The sequence below is a fragment of the Meleagris gallopavo genome, chromosome 29, assembly GCF_000146605.3.
Source record: "Meleagris gallopavo isolate NT-WF06-2002-E0010 breed Aviagen turkey brand Nicholas breeding stock chromosome 29, Turkey_5.1, whole genome shotgun sequence".
Lineage (NCBI taxonomy): Eukaryota > Metazoa > Chordata > Aves > Galliformes > Phasianidae > Meleagris > Meleagris gallopavo.
In genome coordinates, this window is record NC_015039.2 from 575,215 (window position 1) to 598,244 (window position 23,030).

The 23,030-nt window shown below is 47.7% G+C and overlaps 1 protein-coding gene across 1 annotated transcript in view; it reads left to right on the top strand.

Moving 5' to 3' along the window:
• The window catches only part of MYO1D (myosin ID), a 36,994-nt gene extending 16,883 nt beyond the window's left edge, over nucleotides 1-20,111 (top strand). The window contains exons 16-21 of the mRNA XM_010724462.3: nucleotides 1,586-1,793; nucleotides 8,763-8,986; nucleotides 10,110-10,254; nucleotides 10,764-10,868; nucleotides 15,363-15,476; nucleotides 19,088-20,111. Coding sequence (XP_010722764.2) covers nucleotides 1,586-1,793; nucleotides 8,763-8,986; nucleotides 10,110-10,254; nucleotides 10,764-10,868; nucleotides 15,363-15,476; nucleotides 19,088-19,450 — 1,159 coding nt within the window. The 3' untranslated portion in view covers nucleotides 19,451-20,111. The remainder of the gene's footprint in view (nucleotides 1-1,585; nucleotides 1,794-8,762; nucleotides 8,987-10,109; nucleotides 10,255-10,763; nucleotides 10,869-15,362; nucleotides 15,477-19,087) is intronic.
• The last annotated feature ends 2,919 nt before the right edge of the window (nucleotides 20,112-23,030 follow it).

Here is a 23,030-nt window from a genome sequence, read left to right on the forward strand (position 1 = left end):
TTGCAAGGGATCACAACTGTGCAGATAACGTAACTCTCCATAAGGACTGCGTTGGTGCTGTTCATCCCCGCAGTACCCCGAGGGCATCAATATTCCTATCTGCCAAATAAAGCGGTGCTGAGGGGGTTGGGGAAGGGCTGCCTGAGGGAGTGGAGGAGCGGCGCCCGGAGGCATCTGTGGCTGAAACCCAGCCCTTCCCCACAAAGGCATCCGCAGGCCTATTTTCAGGCAGTGTTACGCAGCATGGAAACAACACCGAGATCCCATCTGCTCTGTGCTGAGTGCTCCCTCGATAAGCTTGCAGATGACATGGAGCTGGGAGGAGGTGTCCGTCTGCCTGAGGGCAGGAAAGCCCTACAGAGGGATCTGCACTGAGGCCAATGGGATGAGCCTCAACAAGACCAAGTGCCAGGTCCTGAGCTTCAGCCACAGCAACCCCAGGCAACGCTACGGACCTGGGCATTGCGAGAGGTGATGGTCTTAAGTTGTGCCACAGGAGGTTCAGGTTGGATACGGAGAACGATTTGTTCTCTGGAAGAGTGGTGATGCAGTGACACAGGCTGCTCAGGGAGGCGGTGAAGTCACCATCCCCAGAGGTGTTCCAGAGCCACAGAGATGTGACACTTAGTGTGGGTGGGCATGGCAGGGATGGGTTGGATTGGGGATCTTAGAGATCTTTCTGACCTTAGTGAGTCTATGATTCTGTGACTGTGAGTGGGCATGGTGGGGGTGGCTTCATGGTTGGACTGGATGATCTTAGTGGGTTTCCCAACCTCAGTGATTCCGTGTCCAAGTGACCTTCCAAGCTGCCACCGTCCTTAGGCAAAAGGAGAGGGGAAGGGCTGTGGTGTCACTGAGCAGATTTATGTTGGCTCCTGCCTTGCTGTACTTAGTGGCGAGGTCAGGATTTGGCAGTGCTGCAACATCCTGCTCACACTTCAGCTCTCCAACGCCTCTCCCTTTTTTTTTCTGGGCCCTGTTTAATAAAGTATGCATTTGTAGTGCTGTCCTGATCCTTTGGTTTCCCTTATTTAAGTGTCCTGAAGTGGAAGGTTTTCCTATTGAATTAATTACTGCAGGAACATTTTCCTGATGAGAACAGAAAAGAGAAACCAGCTTAAAATATTTATGTCCCATGTGTGTTTGTATCACGGGCTTTTAAATAGAGAGGTGGTTAAGTCGGCTGCATGAGAGTTTTATTTGGAACATGAATGTGGGTAATATAGCAGCTAAAGCATCAGTTGTGTTTGTGTGTCCACAAATGACATGTGGACAAGCCAGCGTTGCTCTCTGCAGATCTCTGTTGATGGAGCTCGGCGGTGAGGCTCGTCGCGTTGCATCAGTTCTGTGTTGATGAACTGAGCTCCTCACAATGCTTGTTCTTTTCAGTGGCCTAAAATCACACCTCTTGCATTCCCTTTCTGTTCAGTTTTGGGGATCGCATCTCCTACACAAACTGTCTCAGGATCTGCTGCATGGAATCAGTTGTATTTCAATTTAGATGGTAATTATGTCTAAAAAGTACTGAAGGTTGGTCTTCTGGAGAGCACAGAGGACAAGGGTGCATTGGAAATTGTGATTGCAGGTACAAGATGATCTCAGAATTCACCTGGCCAAACCATGACCTCCCTTCAGACAAAGATGCTGTGAAGAAGCTCATTGAGTGTCATGGATTTCAGCACGATGTTGCCTATGGGAAGACCAAAATCTTCATCCGCACACCACGAACGCTGTTCACCTTGGAGGAGCTCCATGCCAAGATGCTCGTGAGGATTGTGCTCTTCCTACAGAAGGTAAGGCTTCACTTTGCTCCATCAAAAAGCCCAGTTCACAATCCTCAAAGCACCTTTTCTCAAACTCCCTGTTGTTTTTTCTTGCTTCTTCCTCGTGTTGCTGTTGATGAGCACAAAATGTTTGAGGTGAATCATAGAATCACAGGTTTGTTTGGGTTGGAAGGATGCTTTCATGTTGGTTCATGGAGCTTTGCTGTGAGTCCTCTAAGGTAAATAAAACAAAGGCAGGCAAGGGATAGAAAGTGAGGGGAAAGGAAGGAGATTTGTGTGTTGGTGGCAATTTCTTCCCATGGGAACTCACTGCAACAGCAGTGTTGGGGTTGGCAGGAGCAAACATCACGAGAACACAAGGATTACGTCACACAAGAAGGAAAATGTTGTTGTGGGGCTCTGGAAATGCTGCCCAGCAGTTTGGGTGGAAGGGTGACAGAGTGGAGGTCATCTGCAGAGCTGCTGATAGAAGGCCCTTAGCATTACAAGGGTGTGACCCCAAAGGTACTGTGCAGAGGACACCTGCGTGTTCCTCCCCTTCTGAATATGGGATTTGACCTCAAGCTCTTCCTGATTTTACCCTCCGGGTAAATAATTTTCCATTCTGCAGCTTCAGTGCAAAGGCATTTTCAGGCTTCTCTTATGAAAATCCTCTTCTAAGCCATGGGACTTGGCAAACTCCTGAATCATTTGGGTTTAGGGGCAACTGTACAACAGAAGAGCTAGCAAGCCCAGGAGCAATATGGTGTCATAGAGTTGTTGGAGTTGGAAGGGGCCCCAAAAGGTCTTCTAGGCCAACTCCCTGCAATGAACGTGCACCAGAGGGGACAAAATACGAGAGCTGGTCCAAAAACTGTTCTGTGCCCAATAGTTTTGTTGTGTTAACAACGTGCTTGACCTGATTTCCCTTCTGGAAGTCAGTATGACCAACGTGGAAGGAGACAATTGGAAGTCCAGGGTTGCATCTGCATTGGTGTTGGTTGGGCTGGGTGTTGGGTTGAAGTTGATAGGTATGGAACTGTGTAAGATGGAAGATGATTTCTTCCTGCCATTTTTGCTATTTCTCTTGTTTTACTGTTGGATTTCATTCTGTGCTCTGAATCCAATCCTCGTTACCAGCTGTGCCCTGCTGCCGGTAGATGGGGCAGTCACAGACCAGCAGTGCTGAGGAAGAGCAGTCAGCACAGTAACAAAAAAACCTCAGACCGAGGATGTAAGGAGGCTCTGAAAACACTGGCAATATTGCCTGTATCTAATTTTTTTTTTCTTTTCAACTCGCTCTCAATTGTTAAAAACGCACACAACAATGTAATTCTTGCTCCTTTTCCCCAACTGTAATTTTGCCTGTAAGCGTGCAAGGCCGAGCTGGGCCAGGAGGGCAATGTAAGGTGCAGTCTGTCTCAGGTTGGGGTCCAATGACATTTTTCTGTGAGTAATTTTAAGTGAAAGAAAAATCTGCTGTTAGCAATTCCATTTCTTGCTTATTTTAAATGTACGTCTTCATTTCTAATTATATATATTACACAATTTATTGCTCCCAAGGCTTTCAGAAAGAGATTCTGTGATTCTCTTAGCAGCTTCATCATGTGAGTAACCCTTAACCCTTAAAATAATGCCGCTTCCTTTGTTTGATAATGATAAGAATTTGCTTCTGTGGTTGTTTTTCTTGGAAACGTTCCCGTATATTCATTAGCTTTGTAGAGGAGCGCTTTGTTCAAGAAAACAGCTCAGCACGTGCAGCATGCAAAGCGATGCATCTTGTCAATATAATTTAGTGCACTATTTCAGTGCAATTTTATCAGACCGGTGCAGCTGCATATGGTAATCACCTCCCTAAATCTTCACTGCTCCTGCAGAGGAAGAGAGGATTGCTCTCATCAGCCAGCGCCTACTGGGACACGGGTTTTGTGTTGCAAGGCACAAGGAGGAGAATGTGGCTGCCGTGGGGACCTGTAGGGGTCCTGTTGGGAACCACTGAGGACCCGCTGGGGATGTGCTGGGGTCCTGCTGTGAACCCAGTGAGGACCTGTTGGGGTCCTGTTGGGAGCCCACTGAAGACCCATTGAGGACCTGCCATGAACGTCCCTTGCCATCACCGTGGCGTAGCTCCGCCTGATGGGAAGCAGCAGAAGGGAAGTGCGACTGATTTGTAATTCAGAGTTCCCCCCTCCCCTCCTTTTCAGCACAGTGTACTTCAGGTGAGCATCTGTGCTGGCAGAAAGGAGGTCAGGGACACGGCAGAGGGCAGGGCTCCCACCCTGCAGGTGCAATGGGGCACCTGAATGCTTGCATATCGTCTTCCCTCACCCAGGACATGCTGTGAAAACACTTCTTTAACCGAACTAGACATAAATATCCATTCATTGTTGGGTAAAGGAGGAGAAGAGAGGATCAGGGTCACCCAAAGTAAGGTAAAGATGCACAGTTTCTGTGCGTTTCTCCTTCCCTCATAGGATGCTGCAGTGTAAATTGCTGATGGCGATGAGCTTTTCCCATGGGCTATGGGGCAAAACCAAACATCTGGTGATGGAGCTGCGTTTGTCAATGTGTTTCTGGAATTGTTTTTCTCTTTCACCACAATTAACGCTGTCCTCCCTCGCATGCTTTAATGGCATTCCTGTCCTTTGAACAAAGGTAAGCAGAATTTGCCAGAGTTTCGGGAAGCTTTCAGGCAGAGCAGCAACGAGTGGCAGGAAAAATCCAGCCGTCACTTCTCCCCATCCATCATTTCCTCTCTGCGCACGTCTCACACGTGCCCCTCGCTTATAACACCGTCCCTTTGCTATTTCTTATATTTATTGTTGGACACAGCCTTCTTAGGGCAATCTCATTAATCTGAGGGTGACCCCTCTCTCTGCTCTTCCTAGTGGGACGTTGTTTCTATTAAGCAAAGCAATGGAACGAGCGTTGTTCAGCTGACTCATGTGAAAAGAGGAAACAGCATTTAGTAAATTAAGCAGCTCTTCCCACTGGCTGTTTGTGTGTGCTGCAGTGTGATCTATGGGAACGAGGGGCTCTGATTTAAAAACATTAAATTCCTCCGGCGGGATCTGAATTTGGTTGTGTTGTGAAATGCAGGTCCCGGGGCGCTGGGTGTGAATGTTGGCCGTTCCGTCGTGCCTCCATCAGCTCACCCACTGCGCCCGCTCTGCAAGGAGGTGACCCTTCCAAAGGCAATCAGGAATGGCGTAATTAAAGCTCGCTTCTGATTTGCAGTGCCTCAGAACTGCGCGCGGCTTGACTTAAATATTTCATCACCTTTCCTGTTTGAGGTCCTTTAAAGCCGTGCAGAAGGGTTCATGGCTCTGCGAGTTCCTAGCTGGGTTTTGTTTTATCTTTTTCAGTTTGGATGCCTGGAGGGCAGCATGAAATATTGATCACAAAGCAGTGGGAGGAGGTGTGCTGTGCTACAGCAAGCATGAAATGGTTGGCCAAGGCTTAGTTAGTCGCAATGCTGCTCCAAAGTATAACACTGGTGTTTAATTCAGATGAGCTAAGTTGAAGCTCTTCAGTTCCAGTAGCTTTATTTAATCTTAGGAATCTTTGCTAGGAGCTCAACGAGTTTATAATCTGCTTTAAATCGTATATAATCATTTGAACTCGAGTTTATTAATTTTTCCTCAAAGCCATGTGAGTTAAACATCCTTCAGGAAAAGATTTCAGTGCTTCCCTTAAGATAAGGTCTGACTTTTGGTGTGGGTGAACGTCCCGTTTCTTTTTCATAGGATCACGGGGTGGCTTAGGTTGGAGGGAACCTTAAAGGTCATCCAGTTCCAACCCCAGTGCCATGGGCAGGGTTGCCAACCACCAGATAACCACTTTCTGTCCAAGTCCTGGTTTCCAAAGCTTTCTCTCCATCCATCACCTTTCTCTCCATCCATCCTCGGTCTTGATTTCTTAATTGCCCTGTTAGTCTGTCATCACCTGACCAAAGCGTGGAGAAGGCAGAGGTGATCGAAAGGATGCTGAGAGATCAGAGTGGATGGGTAAAGGTTGGGAGGTGAAGCTCAGGTGCTCCATTTGTTTCCATTTTGGTGCTGATTGTTATTCCATTCCTATGCCCAACCTCTGCCCTGTCCCCTTGGGCAGCCCTTCCTGTGCAGGACATCTCTTTCACAGTGTCCTGCATAAAGTCTCTTGCTCTCACTTGGTCACAGAATCCTAGAACAGCTGGGTTGAAAGGGACCTCATTGAGCTCCAACCCACCTGCCATGGGCTGGTTGTGCCCCATTAGATCAGCTTGCCCAGGGCCGCATCCAGCCTGGCCTTGCAGTAATTGACAACAAAATTGATTGCTTTTGAGTCTGCTTTTCAGTTTTCCACTTTAAAACTCATCTTCCAACAGAGTTTTCATGAGCTTCCCATGGGTTTGTCCCATGCTGCTGACATTCCAAAATGATGACAGCCACAGCTTTATTCTTGTGCCTACAACCAGTCCCCTCCCACCCTCCTCAACTCCTGCACTGCTTCCCCACCTGCACCTCCACCATCCTCATCCCCCTGAAACGCTGCCACGTCCTTCCACCTGTTGCCTTGGGACACAGCACCGTGGGGCTGTGCTTGGCTAGGAGCTGGGTTTGGGATTTGGAGATGAGACAAAGCAGATGGTCTTGAGCTCCTTCCAGCAGTGTCACTCTGAGTTGAGCCCCTGCCATCGATTCCTCCTGTAAGGCTTTGCCTCTTTGGGTCTTCTCTTCCTTTGTCAGGTTTGGCTGAAGCTGGATGGAGTCAGAAGAGAAGGCAATCAGTGTCAGCCTGGGACGATTATAAACTTGTCTCTGCAAAAATGATTGTGTACTGTAAACTTAGAAAACAAACACAGTGCTGTGAGTTTGGTTTCTCATTACTTTTGGAACGAGCTGCCACTGTGGCTATTAGGAAGGCCATCACCAGGAGTGAGGTTACCCAGTGTTGACAGCTTGATTGGAGGACGTGTTTTTCATTAAGAGCTGGCTGTTTGTGTGCAGCCGAGGGACACGCCTGGGCTGGATAATTGGGTTTGCAAGGCTCCTGTTGGTAGCGTTGTGACACTTCTTGCTGCGAAGCCAATTTCTGCAGCGCTGCAGCTGATACAACACGGGGGCAATCTGTTACTGTGCCTTTGTTCCACCCGTCTGAAAAAAAACCACTGCCAGAGAGGCTTTCCTCAAGAACATCTCTGCTCCAGCGCAGGGGAGCGGAATTAAGACCTTGTTCTGTATCCAAAACAATTCAAAATGTGTGGTTGTTTGCTTGTGACGGTTCATGAGGTCCAGGAGGCTGCTGAGCCACTCGTTCCTCATTTCTGTTCTTTTGAAATGAACAAGTAGGAAGTTGGTAGTAGGTTTATTTTATCTTGTTGTCTGGTTTGCTGCTGACATGCTTTTTGCAGGTGTGTTTTGTGCCAGTTTGTTCTGTGCAGACGGTGCTGCCTTCCCCCAGTCTGCCCAGTGCTTCGAAGTGCAATGAGGGAAGGTGTTAGGTTTTATTTTCCTGTGGCTCTGTGTGTGTGTGATGTTTAGATTTTCAGTACCAATCCACTGTTCCTTGCTGATCTCCCTCTGTCTCACTGCCAGTTTTGTTTGGCTGTACAGCACTCTGCTGCTGTATTGCTGTTGTTACAGTGATTTCTGCACTTCTTGCTCTTGCTTTTTCCCAGTTTGGCCTTCACCATGTTCTGCTGAGTGGATGGTGTGTGGGGTGATCTCGTGCTGCATCAAGGACTGCTTTCTATCTTGGGGTAAAGTTGCACACAGTTTAGCATGCTGGCATGGAAGCGAAGGGTGGCTTGGCTTGGTGTTACCATGGGATGTTTGGGCAGTGTTGTGTGGCTCTTGGGTCTGTTTTAGAAGGGCAGAAGGCTGGAGGAGTACGAAGAGGGACTCTGAAAGAAGGTGGAAGGAGGAGTTCTTGCTTTTCTTGAGAAGAAACCCAAAGTTTCTGCTTCCTCTTTCAATGTTTAGAGTATAGAGAAGAGCTCCTTCACGTCTGCTCTGCCTCTTCTACGTATGGCTGTTCTCAGCCACACATCAGGTTATCAGTAAGGCTGTCAAGAAAACCTTTGACATCAGCTTCATTAAGAGTATACTATGTTGGAGATCACCCTGGGTAATTAATTAATTCTTCTGTAAATAGAAGGCTTGACATGCATCAGTGGAGCTCTGGGATGTTTCTTGAGAGAGGCATCGACTCCCAGCAGGGCCTGCAGCGAGTGGTGATGCGCTCGTTCTGTGCAAGAGGCTCAGTACCCTTCAGTTTAATTCTACGAGGAAGCAAAAATGCAATCCTCATCCTGATGGATGGTATTGGAGGGAAAGTACAGCTGCTCACCAACTCGGGAACCGTCGCGAGTCGACATTGCGAGTTGTTGTCTGTTGTCACAGGTCAACGTTGCATGTCATCGTGTGTCACGAAGAGCTGTCATCCGTTGTCACGTCACTGTCCGGTGTCCTGATGTGTTGTTGTCCATTGTCCTGAGTCAACTTCACGTGTTGTCATCTGGCATCATTAACGCGTCGTCACATGTCGTGACGTGTCATTGCCTGTTGTTGCATGTCATTGACGTGTGTCGTCATGTCGTGACGTGTCATTGCCCGTTGTGAGTCGTGGGCGTGTGTCGTCATGTTGTGATGTGTCATTGACTTCTGTCATCATGTCGCGACGTGTCATTGTCTGTTGTGAGTCGTGGATGCGTGTCGTCATGTGTTGTTGTCTGTCACTGCGAATGGATATCGCATGCCACTGTGTGTCGTGATGTGTTGTTATCCAAATTTGGTTGTTACACCAAATGTCATGACGTGTCGTTGTCCGTCGTACCAAATCACACAGTGCCAGCAGCAGCTCAACCCGCCCTTGTTTTTCCAATCGAATCCTATTGGCACGCCAGAATCTCACTGTAAAACTCATGACTGCTGTATGTAAGGATTTAGAAGAATAAAGAGGCAGATGTTTCCTTCCTTTCTGTCTGAAGCTCTCCTCTGTCCTCTCTGTGGCTCTTAGGTCTGGAGGGGCACCTTGGCTCGGCTCCGCTACAAGAGGACGAGGGCTGCCCTCACCATCCTCAGGCACTACCGCCGCTACAAGGTGAAGTCCTACATCCACGAGGTCGCCCAGCGCTTCCGCAACGTCAGAGCCATGAAGGATTATGGCAAGCACGTGCAGTGGCCCACCCCACCCAAAGTGCTGCACCGATTTGAAGAGGCGCTCCAGGCGATTTACCATAGGTACAGATAAAAGAACTACTCTGTTCGGTCTAAGCAAGGACTGAACAGTTCCTACTGCAGAAAATTTGGGGAAATGACTGGAGAACATTAACTGGGCAGCAAATATGAAGATATTAGAGTCACAGAACAGTTATGATTGGAAAAGACCACTGGGATCACCAAGTCCAACCATCAACCCATCCCAAATAGTGGGTTCTGGTACCCCTGACCAGGCAAATAATCGTCCTATTTCAGAGATTTAGTCATGATGGACATCACACTTCCTTCCTTAGCTCGAATTAAGACTTTCTAATCAATTTTGAAAGAAAAGAGCAGCTGGTGGTAGGCAGAGGGAGAGAGAAAAATGAATCTTTTTGAGTCCCTCGAGACTTTTATAGTAAGTCAGTACTAATTTGAAATAAATTAAGCAATATACCACTATCACTGTATGCAGTGTGTGGAAGAGTTGTTTAATACATTCATTACAACCTCCTTAGTGCCCAAAAGCCAGTGACTTTTTTCTTTGGCAAGTCTTGTTACTATGGACAAGAGGGGTGTCAAGAGCTCTGATTCCAGTTTGAAAAATGATATCTTCTGAAAGTTATGAACAGAGGAAATATTGGCTGGACGAGGCCTCTGGGGATCTCTAGAGCCATCTGCTTGAAGCAGAATACTACCAGCACTAGAGCAGGTTGGCCTTATTTTTCTTCCCAGCTGTCTCTTGAATGCTATCCATGACCTATTGGGTAGCGTCCTGCTTTCTGAATAAGCTCAATTATCATAATCACAAAATTTTAGTCGATAAAGACTTTTTACAGCATTAGTCCTACAGAGCCAATGTTCTTGCTGAAGGAGGTAATGAATGGTCTGATCTGTCCTCTTTCAAGTTACAGTTGGTTAGATTTCAACTGTAGGACCAGATTTTGCTGTAGAAAGGGAATGGTGTCTTAAATGAGCCAAAAAATGGGCCTGCAAAAAACTTTATTGCCAACAGATGTGCTATCAGTCTACTTCTGGGCACCAGAGGGATGTGGGGAAGCGTACCAGCCAAATTTGATAGGAGTTAAAGGTGATATGTCATGTAAGCTGGAAACTTCAGGGCACTTGGTAGAGACGTGAGCCTTACTCGAGCTTTATATGGCAGGTGGAGAGCAGGGGAACTCATCCGGAGCATCCCACCAAAGGACCTACCTCAGCTGCGGGCCAAGGTGGCTGCCATGGAGGTGCTGAAGGGTCTCCGAGCAGATCTGGGGCTGCAGAGAGCGTGGGAGGGGGATTACATCGCACTGGTGAGTACACAGAGAGGAACCAATGGAGGTCAAAGGGGTCTGGGGCTCAGGACACTATAAGGATGGAAATTCCGAGTTGGTATCTCGGAAGGGAGAGCACTACAGGTTAATCTTCCGGAATGTACTGAGCCTGGTTTGAGTGAGCATCCCAAACAGCATTAAAGGATGGTGAGCAACGCCATCAGCTGGCTCATCGAATGGCCAGGCCTGGGAGGGAGGTTGGTGTAAAGCTGAAATCCCGGATGCAACGGGATGCTAAAAACAGCACTAAATGGAAAGGAACAAAGACATTATCTCGAGGCAACTTGCAATACTTTCTACTCCGTCCTTCCTCCAAGCGTTTTGTTTTGTTAAGGCTCCCTCTGAAAGCGCGTAAAACTCTGCTGCTCTCCAGAGGGATGGGAGGAAGCCTTCCCATGAGGTGGTGCAGCTGCAGTTCTGCCCTGACGTCGTGCAGTTATTGTCCTCAGTGAGCACAAAGAATGAGGTGACTGTCTTTGCTCTTCCAGAGGCCGGATCACCCGCAGAGCACGGGCGCCTTCCTCCCTGTTGCCACCGAGCTGAAACGGAAAGACAAATACATGAATGTTCTCTTCTCGTGTCACGTCCGCAAGGTGAGTTGGGTGGGGATGCTTTGGGGCTGGGGTGGCACTCTGTGATGCCATGGTGGGATGGCAGTACTGGAGATATCTCTACAGATGGCCCCCCTAAGTAGTGCTGTGTTAACTGACTGTGTCGTTAAGTGACTGTGATTTTTGGTGGATCCGTAGCTCAGAACCTATTGCACCAAGGGTGCTTTGAGGGACCTCTTTGTAGCGGAGGAATGAATGAAGTCACCTGATTCTGTGTAGCTGGCTTGGATCTGAGAGCAGAATTCTGCTTCTTTGGCAAGAAAGCTTTAAAAACTCATCAGAAAAAAGCATATTTGGGTATTTTTTGGTGTGTGTAGTGCTACTGTGATCCACAGAGTTCTCCTGAGATCTGCTATGGGTGGTTTCTGACGATGCTGTTTGAGTGTCCATCGGGAGAAAATATCTTGGATTTTACGAACCCATCAGACAAAAACATTTCGATGGCTGCTGATGTTGGAGTGTTCTCAAGAAGCCACGTATCCGCGTGCTCTGTTTGTGCACCAAGTGGACTCATGGGGTTGGTCTCCCCTTGCCAGACGTGTACTGATGATTCTGCAGAGACATTCAACAGCAGCAGCATTCATTTTGCAGTGAGAAACCCCACTTTGTAATGAAACTTCTTTCCTCGTGGCAATGATACTTATACAACAGAAAGTGATTTCTGTACATAAAAATAGAAATCTCTTATTGCTTTCTACTGTTTCAGCTGAGGAGCCCATTGCTTTCAACACTCTTTTTGAAAGTTGCTAATTAAAGGAGTGATTTGAGTGAGTATTGGGTTGTACTGCCAGGACTGGGAGGGTCTCAGACCTCATCTGTACAGTCTTGGAAGCACTTTGTGTAGAATCTGATGGAGATACTGAAGAATTTCACCTTAGATTTTTGTTCGTTTGGGCTGAAATAAAGAAATTCCCATTGCGATTGCTTTAATAAACCAGATCCAAATGATTGCTGTTTCTACTTAAAACTGGAATAACTGTAAAAATACAATATTCAGTTCTGAACAACGTGATAGTTATTTTTAATAGGAAAGAAATGGTTGTTTTTAATAGGGATAGAGTGATGGTGGGGGAAATTACTCAGCATGTATATAATACATGCAGACCCACTGTGGGAGTTTAATGCTGCTCACTGTTATGCAACGTTTAAGCTTTTAAGTACTTACGTTTTTCTCACTTCTGAGTCAGCTTTAAAGGACAACCTCCTGCATGGGGACAGGTGAGAGCAGATTTCTGACACACGGATCCTTTCCTTCTTCTTTTCAGTGGCTGCAGCACAGCTCTGAGCATCCATTCCTGGCGCTGCCCTCATGCCTGCCATTGTGGTTTCATTCTTAGGGATCTGTCCTAGAAAAAATAGATGTGTTTAGTGGCAGTACCACGCTTTAGGGAAATGTTGGCCTTCAAGAAACTAGTAGGAGCACCTCTTCCTTCTTGAGGGTGGGGGTGGTGGGGATGGATGGGGGTTGGACTTGGTGGTCTTGGAGGTCTTTTCCAGCCTTAATGATCCCATGGTTCCCAAACAAATGGATAAATTAATTTCGTGTTTGCTGCTTGGGACAGCTCTGTAGGATCTTTGATGATATACGTAAGGCCATTTCAGAATATCTCTATGTTTAAACCCGAAAGCAATGAGCCCTTTGGTGCTTGGATGTAATAACTTTTTGAACGAACCGTTTGTCTTCCTTCCCTCTTGGGTGAAGAAAAAATGGCCGAGGCCTGAAGTCAACTAGAGAGGGGAACAAATAGCCCTGAACTTTGAAAGCCAACAAGACAAAGATTTGACATTTCAAGGTTTGCTGTCAAGATCTTTCCAAACAATGCACTTAGGGAGTCTAAATTAAATGTGAACCTCAGATCTGCCAACTAAGCAAGAGGGGAAATTGTAGCCTGTAGTCGTGGTTGGAGTAGACAAACAGTCTTGACTTTCACCTCCAGTGTTAGGAGTCTGATCCTCAGAATTCTCAGGTAATTGCAGTCTAATGCTCCTCTTTCTTTGAAAAGGAGTGACATTAAGAGGATAAGTACAGAGCAGCTTGAATAGGCACCAGTTAAGCCTAGAGTTCATGTATTTAAAAATGTTTATGTAAAGAACGTATCTGCTGTGAACTGTAGGATGTTTGCTAAGCAGTGACTTCTTTGAGGCAGTTCTTTTTTAGCTGATGATTGGCGTTGCTCTGGAGAAGTCAGGAAGGTAAAAGCAACTCGCAGCAGCTCTTGAAGCATCGATAACTGCTTGGGTGTATGGGGTCTTAATTCTGACAGCTTGATATGAATAATAGTGATGAATCTGTTTGGGCCAAAGCTTTGTAGTTCTTTTTATAGAGTGCCTGTGAAGAAGCTTTGACGTTGTGTGATGGAAGTGTTTGCTTTCTGGCAGTAGGTACAGGTGGGAGCAGATCATTTCCTATGGAAAAATGCATCTTTTGCTGAGTATGCTGGTGCTCTTTATTTTTCAGCTTTTTTGCCTTGGGAAACCAAATGCATATTTCATGCATGCTGCCAGATTTTGTTTTATCACCTAGGAAACAACAATTTCTCCTTTTTTTAGGACGTCTTTTCTTCCTGTTTCTCTTGTCGTTTGTGGCACTGTTCTCCCTCGAGAGCTCCATCTCATTGCTCTCACCCCTGGGGCGCACCTGGAAAACTTGTTTGCAAGCTTTCTGCTGTAGGCTGGACCTTCATTTTTCTCTATCAGCTGAAGGAAGCGAAGGAAGCTAAATTAAGTCTGATTCCCATTTGGATCAACGGGGATATAAATAAAAGAAGCCCAGAAGGTGCAGAGAACACAATGCTAGGAAGGGTACGATCAGTATCCGAGAACATAAGGGCTGTCTCCACTCCCACAGAACCAGAGAATTGTGGCATTTGCAATTGTGCTGGCGTTTGTCTGTGCATGCTTCCCCACGTGGCACTGAAGACGCAGCACGAACTGTTTACATTGGTATGTGTATGTCCCGGATGCATAAACCTCCTGAAGCTTGACTTTGTGGCCAGGTGCTGGAACAGGCTGTGTCACCATCCCTGGGGTGGTCAGGGGCTGTGGAGATGTGGCACTGAGGGATGTGGTCAGTGGGCACGGCGGGGGTGGCTTGGGGTTGGACTTGGGGGTCTCGGAGGTGTTTTCCAACCTTAATGTTCTGTGATTCCAAGAGCAGACGTGGTGGGATGAGCTGGGATTGGACAAGACCATCTCAGTGGTCTTTTCCAACCTGTATGATTCTGTGATCTGATGTCTGTGTGAGGTGGATCACCGCCTAAGGAAGCCCTGTTTTGATCTCCAGGCCATGCAGCTGTCCTGGGGGCTGCACCACCAAACCCCGGTGTGAGTGTGACAGCTCAGAGATCAGTAACTCTGCTTTCACCCTGGTGAAAAATACTTCCTGCCCTGATTTCTCTTTTGCTTTGGCAAAGACTTTACCTGGGGACTGTTTAGCACTCAGCCTCCCAAAGAGTTTATTCTCCTTTTGTGCAATATTTCCTTGATGAATTAATTGTAATGCTAGAGAGAGAGATGTGGTTCCTCTATGAAAACCCTACTGGTGGTAGAGCCTGATGTCACCAGTGGTCTGGAAGAGTGTGGTGAGCTGCAGGAGGGTGGGGGCATTTCATAGAATCACGGGATGGCTTAGATTGGAAGAGACTGTAAGGATCATGGAACCATGGAATCATGGCATGTTGGGATTGGAAAGGATCTTAAAGATTGTAGAACTGTAGAATCATGGCGTGATTGGATTAGAAGGAAGGGATCTTAAAGATCATAGAAGCATGGAATCATTAGTTTGGGTTGAGTAGGGCTGGGTTGGAAGGGACCTTAAAGTCATGTGTTTCCAACCCCCAATTTACAAATCTGTGTAAAAAGAGCAAACGAATAAAGGATCTTAGAATGGATTGGATTGGAAGGACCTCAGAGGCTTGATCCCAGGGTATGAAAGACTGCTCTCAGCAGAATATCGTTTTGTTATTAGTTTGTTAATTAATACCATAAGGTGTGGAACCAGTAGTTGACTAGCTCCAGCATTCTTGGATTTTCCTCACATCAGATGTGAAGGTACGGGGTTTTGTATCTTGTAGCCTTATGAATTAACTTCTTAACAAACAGTTTCATATCTTTGCAGTAATTTTCCAGAGGTGCTGATGTGGCATTTGGCAGCACTTCTGGTGATTTGATTTGTTGGGTACTGGAGGGATGCTGTTGATGGATAACCAAAAATAAACACAAATTCAGAAGAGCAGAACACCTGGGATTAAGAGAAACGATGCAGTTACAGTTGTAATTAATCCTTCGGTGGATGTAGGTCTTGCTTGTCCCAGGCTGCTGCTCTCACAGTGCCCACTTCCCTGTGTATAAAAAGGGGTTATGGGTTTAACTTCTCTTTTCGCTCCCCCAGGCCAACCTGTTCAGGACCTGTGTGAATTTTTCATTGCTGCTGCCCAGTTTTTATTCAGCACGTGACTGAAAGCTGCTTCTTTACAGGTCAACCGCTTCAGCAAGGTGGAGGACAGGGCGATCTTCATCACCGACAGGCACCTTTATAAGATGGACCCCATGAAGCAGTACAAAGTGATGAAGACCATCCCCCTCTATAACGTAAGTTCCAGACACTCTCACAGTCCCTGGCAGAGCACCTGCTCTGCAGCTCCGTGTTCCCCTCCATAGAATGGAAAAGGAGGTTGGAAAAAGGCACGTTCTTCTCTTCCTTCTGCTCTTTTGTTATTTATTTGTGCTGCAGGAGCTGGGCCCCGTCAGGGTCTGGCATTTCACAGCAGCTTGAGACACGATTTCTCTGTCTCTGGGGGTTCGTTTGATCCTGAATGTTGTTTGAATTGATTTATATATATTTGTTCATGTTTAATGTAAGCAGCATTTAGCTGCCAGTCACAGAGCAGCAGATTATCACTGGGAGGACGGGGGGAAGGGAGAAAAGCTCCTCTTAGAGCGTGGATTCAACCTGTTTGTTTCCGTCAGCCTGAGGTAATGCTGCTATGATTATCTCCACCCTGCACAACCTGGCTGCACTGCTTGCAGATGTCCTACACAAATTGGTTGCGATGCTTGCATCTGAAGGAACAATAAACCCAACGGTCCCACATTGCTAAAAAATGGGCTGAGAGGAGCAGTGAAACCTAATCTGCAAATGTGGAGTGAGTGATCAGCTGAGATGGCATCCAAAGGTTGGGTTGAGTGGTCCCTTGCAGTGTCCTTGCAGGTTATCCACGTAACCCCAGCGCAGTGTGGGGTGACAGCTGCTGCCTTTCCCTTCATCCTTGCAGCAAAGCAGTCCCACAGCGACAGTTCCTCTTGTTTTGCAAAGGCACTGCTGTCACCGTGCAGCAACTGCAGGTCATTTCCTGAGCTGAGTGGTGCTGTACTGACGTTATCTCCTAATTGTGCCAAACCAAGTTGTCAGCAGGCTGCATTTAGCAATGCCAGTGACTGACTCTTGCTTGTGCTAACAAACTTGTGAAATGCACAGCAGGCGCTTAAAGGTGGAGGGATGCCTTCAAAGGATCAAGGTGAGCTCAGACCAGCTGGGATTTTATGCATCACATACTTAAATTTCCATAGATAGGAATCAGCTTCATTCACAGCTCTGCAGTGATTCCCTTTGGGCCTCTGGACTGAACAACGACACGAGCTGAGCTATTGCCCTTGGGTGCTGTGTAGGGGAAATGGCTCCAAAGGGCCATCAGGGTGGTATTCCAGCACAGTAAATGCTGGAGCCATGCATCTCCGCTCTGTTGGCCGAAGCCTTTTGCCTTCTGCTGCTGCACCATGGAAACAGGAGAAAATCTGTGCAGGCTGGGATGGCATCGTGGTGCACACACTGATCTGCAGCCAACAGTGCTGTCCCTACTGGGAAAGAACAATTGTTTGAACCAGTATGAGGAGCAAATGGGGAATAATTACAGCGGTGTATCGATGCACTGGTGTACAAATACAGATACTGGTGTGCCAATAGGTCCCACCAGAAAGGTGTGTGTCCATTGGGAAGGTGGGTGCCGTTCCGGCATGGCAGGGTGAGTGCAGTGAGAGCTGTGCTTTTCCGTCAGCGTTTCTGAAGCACCCTGTCAGCGTGGCACTCCTCAGGGCTGTGTTTCCATGGAAATCTCAGCGGAGACATCAGCTGATGTCTGCTGCTCCCATCACTTGTTGTCAGCGCTGCGTCCCCCGCCTCCCTCAGCTGTGGGTTCAGTGCAGCCCTTCGTGTTATTCCCACTTGCATTTCACGTTCTGCATTCTCTTATTTTGTGTATGAAGGGAATCGAAGGCAGAGGAGCAGGAAGGATCTCAGGGCTGCAGTGCTGCATGTCGTAAACGGAGCCCTGCAGCTGCTGGGAATGTTCCGGCTCTCCAGGCAGAGCTAATATTAGTGCTTGTAAATGCCCAGTTAAGCACCTTCTCTAAAACCATCTCTTTTGTATTATTTTTACTTGTTCAGTCTTCTGAGGGGGAGGGATGGGGTGGAACAGGGCAGTTTCGACGGGCTCTTGGACTTGTGACAAAGTCTGTTGAATAATTAATGCTTCGGTCGGCTTTTCAGCTTCAGAGACTTCAGCTGCTCGTGGCTCCTGCTCTGCACGCAGTGCAGCCGTGGTGGCACAAGTCCCCTTGTGCTCCCGAGATGTCATCAAAGCCAGTTAATTGTAAGGGACACCGCAAAGCCCAACAGCTGTCAGTGTCTGTGCACGAAGTGCAGCTTCGTGAAGCATTTCACAGCCCCAAAATAGTGTCAGTGGTAAAGAATAAACCCCACCTGTGCTGGGTATGTGCAGCTGGGAGCAGGAGGTCTCCAGGTCGGGTTGTGCTCAGCTGCTTTCCAGTGCAGGCAGCGCCTTTTCTTCTTTAGGAAGGGAACAGTGACATTTGGAGTTCCACAAATGGTGCCTCAGTGCTCTTGCTAATAGGAGAGTGTGGTTTCCCTCTGCCTGGGTTTGGACAGCTGGAAGGAGCTGTGGCATCTGCTCTGACATCTTCGTGTTCATCGTTTCTGCCTCTCTCCTTGGGAATCGAATGTTGTTTCTGCATTAAACAAGATAAGAATTTTCTCAATCTCGTGGCCTCTGCTACCATTTGTGTCCTTAATTAGAGCTGATAGTTGTTCTCAGGGATCTTTCCACTTTATTGGGGTTCTCCGATAGTTTTCATTGCTTATCCTTTAGATAAACCTTCCCCAGCGACACATCCTCAGTGTGTAAGTCATGAATACATGTACAGACCTCCATGGAGGTCAGGTAGGTGGATAAGCTGTAAGACTGCAGCTCCTGCCTGTCCAGCCGTCTGAAAAACTTCTGGGCCTTCAGCTAAAGGCAAGCAAGGTGTAACAGATACCTTTACAAATCAGAAACCCCTTGGTGTTAGAAAATGACTGGGTTTTGGTGCTGGACAGACAGGACCTGAGTAATGGGGAATTAAAGGGGGGAGGCTAAATAATTAACAACGTACATATATAAATAGCAACAACTTGCGTATAGCCAGCGTGAAAATGTGTGTTATACTTTGTCACACGCCTTGCAAGACTGTCCTGCTGTAATTAAAAGGACAAGTGCTGATATGCCTGAGGAAAGTATTGAGGAAGGTCTGGCAGCCCCCCCCCTTTGTTTAACAAAGAGTTTGAAGAAAATCACATCGATGTGACAAGAAGAGCACTGAGATGTCTTGGAAACAACAGGATGGCTACTGACTGACAGCAGGTAGCAGACCAATTAACACATTGAGCCTTGATGAGATTGTGAACCTGGGGTACCCAGCCAGTGGGAGGGGAGGAGGCAAGGGGGGAAACGAGGTACCACAGCTGTCCTAGGGGTGCTACTTGTGGGATGCCCGTCGTGATAGCACCTGCTTTTATCAGAGATGCCAACCTGACAAATTATTTGGATATTTCCAGCACTCCTTCCTTCCTCCATTCTCTCTCTTCTCCCTTTTTCTTGCACCACTTTGTTAATGCGCTTGCCTCTTGGCTTTTGTTTTTTTATGTCTTCTTTCCCTACAGAAGAAAACAACCAACAGCCTATTTTTTACCTTTTTATCTTCAGCTGGGAGGAGCATGGAGAGCACGGGGAGCCGTTCCCTTTGGCCCTGCTCTTGGTGGTAGAGGCAGAAACGAGGAGGCAGCGTGCCGTCCCGGAGAGGAAGGAGCTGGTGTGGCTGTAGGGAATTACCTCCGAGTATTTGATGTTGTTCTTACTTTCTCTTCACAGTTGGTCGGGTTGAGCGTCTCCAATGGAAAGGACCAGTTGGTGGTTTTCCACACGAAGGACAACAAGGATCTCATCGTCTGCCTGTTCAGCAAAGAGCCGTCCAACGACAGCAGGATTGGAGAGCTGGTGGGCGTCCTGGCCAGCCACTTCAAGAGGTTGGTGCTGCAAACTCACTGTAGCCAGATCCAAAACTTTCCACGAATTCGTGTTGGTGTCACCCTTGATTTTTTATCTGTGTTCCTTCACTATTGCTGGGACACCAGAGCTGTCATTCCTTGCGTTTTTGAGACTACACTTTGTTTGCCCCTTCTTTCTCTATATGTGTTCATTAGAGCATGGATATTTGGGGGCAAATGCCACTGAACATGCATTTTCAGTGTGTCAACTCAATCAGCACTTTAAGGTCAAGCTCTTAACGCCTAGAACTAAAATACAGCTCTTCCTTCCTCAGATTGTTTCCCCTACCCCCAGTGTCAGTAGAGGATTTAGTGCTTGAGCTGCAAAATGGCACCTGTTTCCCTGCAGATCTGCAAAATCTGTTTTAGTGGTGGGCAGAGCCCTGAGGTGGTCGCTGTGCATGGAGCTCCAGGGAGGTAGAGCTGAACAAGCAAAAAGCACCGTTGTTTCTTGCAGTGAGTTTGGAACTGCCCAAAAGCTGCACAGCACTCACTGCACTGCAGGTGCAAAATTAACCCTCTAGAGACATGGTGTGAGCGGTGGTCAGCCCTACAGGGTTGATCTCTTGCTCCTGCAGAGCAGATTTGCGTGAGAGTCGATGCTGATCATCACCTGCAGCACTGGTTCTTGTGTTTCTTAGTATCACGTTCCAATTATCACCCATAATATCACTCATCTTTGTGGGTAAATGTTCATATAGAGCTGTGGTGGAAGGGTGGTGAGAGTGAATTCAGGTTCTGTTAGGTTCCTAAAAGCCACTTTTTCTCTGATGTCTGATAGAGGTTATGGGTTTAACAGTGATGTACAGGAGCAGCTCCCATTTAATTTCCCAAATACCCAGATGTCCCGCTGCCCCTCATCAAAGCAATATCTGCAAATCGAAAGAAAAATGAGAAAATTCATGTTTTCCCTCAGTTTCAATTTCCTAAGTGTGAAAAAATCCCATTGGTGACTGGGCTTAGCTGACCCGTCGCTGGAGAGCCACTTTGGGAATTCCTCATGAAATAGGATTTGCAGTCACTGTGTGGCACTGCCAGGTTCCCCTGGATCCAGCAGGGAGTCTTTGGGAATCCCAATGGCTGTGAGACCTCCAGGGGGACTTGGAGCAGCCCTACACCTGTGATATGGGGCAGCTTCCTTGGGGGACAGCGGGCTCTTATTTAGGATCCTGTCTGTGTGGTTGCAGCCATCCTTGACAGCACCGTGGTGAGGTTTTAGCAGTGTTAAAAGAGCAATCAAAGCAATCCCTGCAGAATTCCAGCAGAAAATCACTTGCCTAAGGATAATTTTATATTTCCTGTTGCACGCTGAGACCCGTCAGCCTATTTTAATCATCAGTGCACTCTGGATTAATTGTCTGCAGCTCTGGCTTCTTAACCAGGCCTGCCCTAGAGCCTGCAAAGCTGTTGACCAAACAGTTCATGAAAGGGGTGGTGGGTCAGGGCTGCGGTCCCGTCGTGGTTGGTCACCCTGAGGTGGCACAACTTTAGGAAGGTGGCAGCTTCAGCTTCCTTATCACCTGCATTCCGTGTTGTGTTTCTGCTCCGTGTGGGCGCTCCGGACGTCTGAAAGGTGGGAGCAGCGAGGTTGGGTTATTTGTAGGTTTGGTGGGAAGCAGCTGAGGGCTGTTTGTGGGTTGGGTTATTTGGTGATGTTGGTTTGTTGGGTCGATGGAAGGCAGCGCTCTGCAAACACCCATCTTCTGTCGGTTGTGCTGGGGTGGAGATGGGCACTTTGTACATTTCTTGGTGCTCTCCATGTAAAACAACAAAAACAACAAAAACCAAAGAGATTCAACGTGTCGTAAGAGAAGAAAGAGGAACCCAAAGAAGAACCAAGAAAGAAGAACCCAGGCTGGGATTTGGAAGCGCATGGGTGGAGGTCTGCACTTAACCCGTGGTTCTTCTGGGGCACCACCACCCTCTGCACAAAAGCGGTGTGTGACAGCTGTGCTAGCACATCAGTCTGTGCTGGAGCTGGGAGCACACGGTGCTGGTTGTCCACTGCTGACAGTGGCTGGAGAAGCACTCCGTAACTGGGAGCTTCCATCCAAACTGGGCTTCTGCAGGCTGGATGTGATCAAAAGGAGCTGAGGGCTGCTTCAGCAAAGCAAACTGCTTCTGAATCGCTGCTGAACACGATTTATCCTTTGTCAGCAGTGCCAACCAACCCATGTTCAGCCCCCGTTCAGCTGTGCCAGTGGCTGACACCATTGTTAGGGCGGCTGCAGGCTGACAAAGGAGCAGACTTTATTCACAGCAGATTCTCCCGTAACGTTTTTTTTTTTCAGCGGGGCATAAATAGCTTTGTTTTTGTACAAGATTTCTATTCATAGCTGTGCTTTGGGAGCCTGCAGTTAGCTGTCGGATTGAAGCACCAGGTACTCATCTGTGTGCTGGAAAAAACGCTTCGTTCCTCCAACATCACCCTTGTGGTTAAATCCAAGGAAATTCAGCTGCCATTTGCCTCTGGCTGAGTTGCAGTCGTTATCATCATCTCTGCTGATTGCAGTCGTTATCATCATCTCTGCTGACTCCTGTGCAGGTTTGCTGACCACGCTGTAGTAACTTGGGTTAAGAAATGCAGTTCTTTGGAAGATGCATCGCTTAGGTAGCAGATCTGTTGTCTTTATGCCCTGGGGTCACCAAACAGGTGTCCCAGCACTGTGATGAGGAGCACTCTCGATGTTCTCTTTTATTTTTTTATTATTTGGAAGGGGCTTCTTCAGCTGTTGATGCTCCTGAACTCTCCAGGAGCTGTTCTGCTAGGAAGGGGCTCATAAGGAGGTTGGAAGAGGATTGTTTCTTTCTTGAAGCTCGTTTTCCCAGTGCTGCAGCACTGCTCATTCACCATCTCCAAAATGGAGCCTGAAGCCCCGAGCAGGGAACCCATCTCACTTTGCAGAGTGGTTTTTTATGGCACTTCTCAGCACATCCCTGGCACAGCAAAGATGACTTTGCTGCAGTCCCGGATTTGCGATGAGGATGAGCTGAGCTCTGGGCAGAGCTGGGCTCTCCACAAGAGGCGAAGTTCCATCTTGAACTCATCAATCCTTTCTTTGAGTCCTTGACCTCTAAATTATTGTGTCTGAGCACACAGTGCTGGCAGTTTGGTGTGTTTGATGATATTCTTGTGAGCACGAAGAATTTTGCTCCTGGGATGGAGGCCTTTATGGAGAGGAGTCGTCGGGGGCTGAGGTGCATTGCAGGAGGTTGGCTTTCCCCATGATTGGTCGCTTGGTGATCTCTGAACTGATTTTATATATTAGGGATATTGAGGAAGTTCCTTAGGGCACTTCGAAAATAAAAATGGTTGGACTGAAGGGACCTCAGCGATCACCCAGTTCCAGCCCTCCTGCTTCAGAAACTGAGATCCAGTTTTCTGCACTAATTGTAATTCCTGTGAGAACGGCTCCAGCCCATCGCACCCGTCTGATATGTTGCTCTCTGTAGTGGTGCTTTGCCTTACTGGCCGATTGCAGAGTGTTCTCTCAGGTGCCCGTCCCCATCCAGTGGCTGCAGGGGGCTCAGGCAGATGCATCCATTCTATTCCTGCCTGTCCATGGTGGTGTGGTGAGACTGGAAGGATTCCCATCTCCTGGGTGGCTAAAGCAGAGAAATCCTGTCTGTTCTTGGACTGTCGGTGGTGGGAGGGTGAAACTGGAAGGGCTATTTGTGCTCTGGGGGATAATTAGCATTTAGGAGCTGCGATGCGTGGTTTGCAGCATCCTAGAACTGAACATCCAACCCCATCCTGCTCCTGTCTG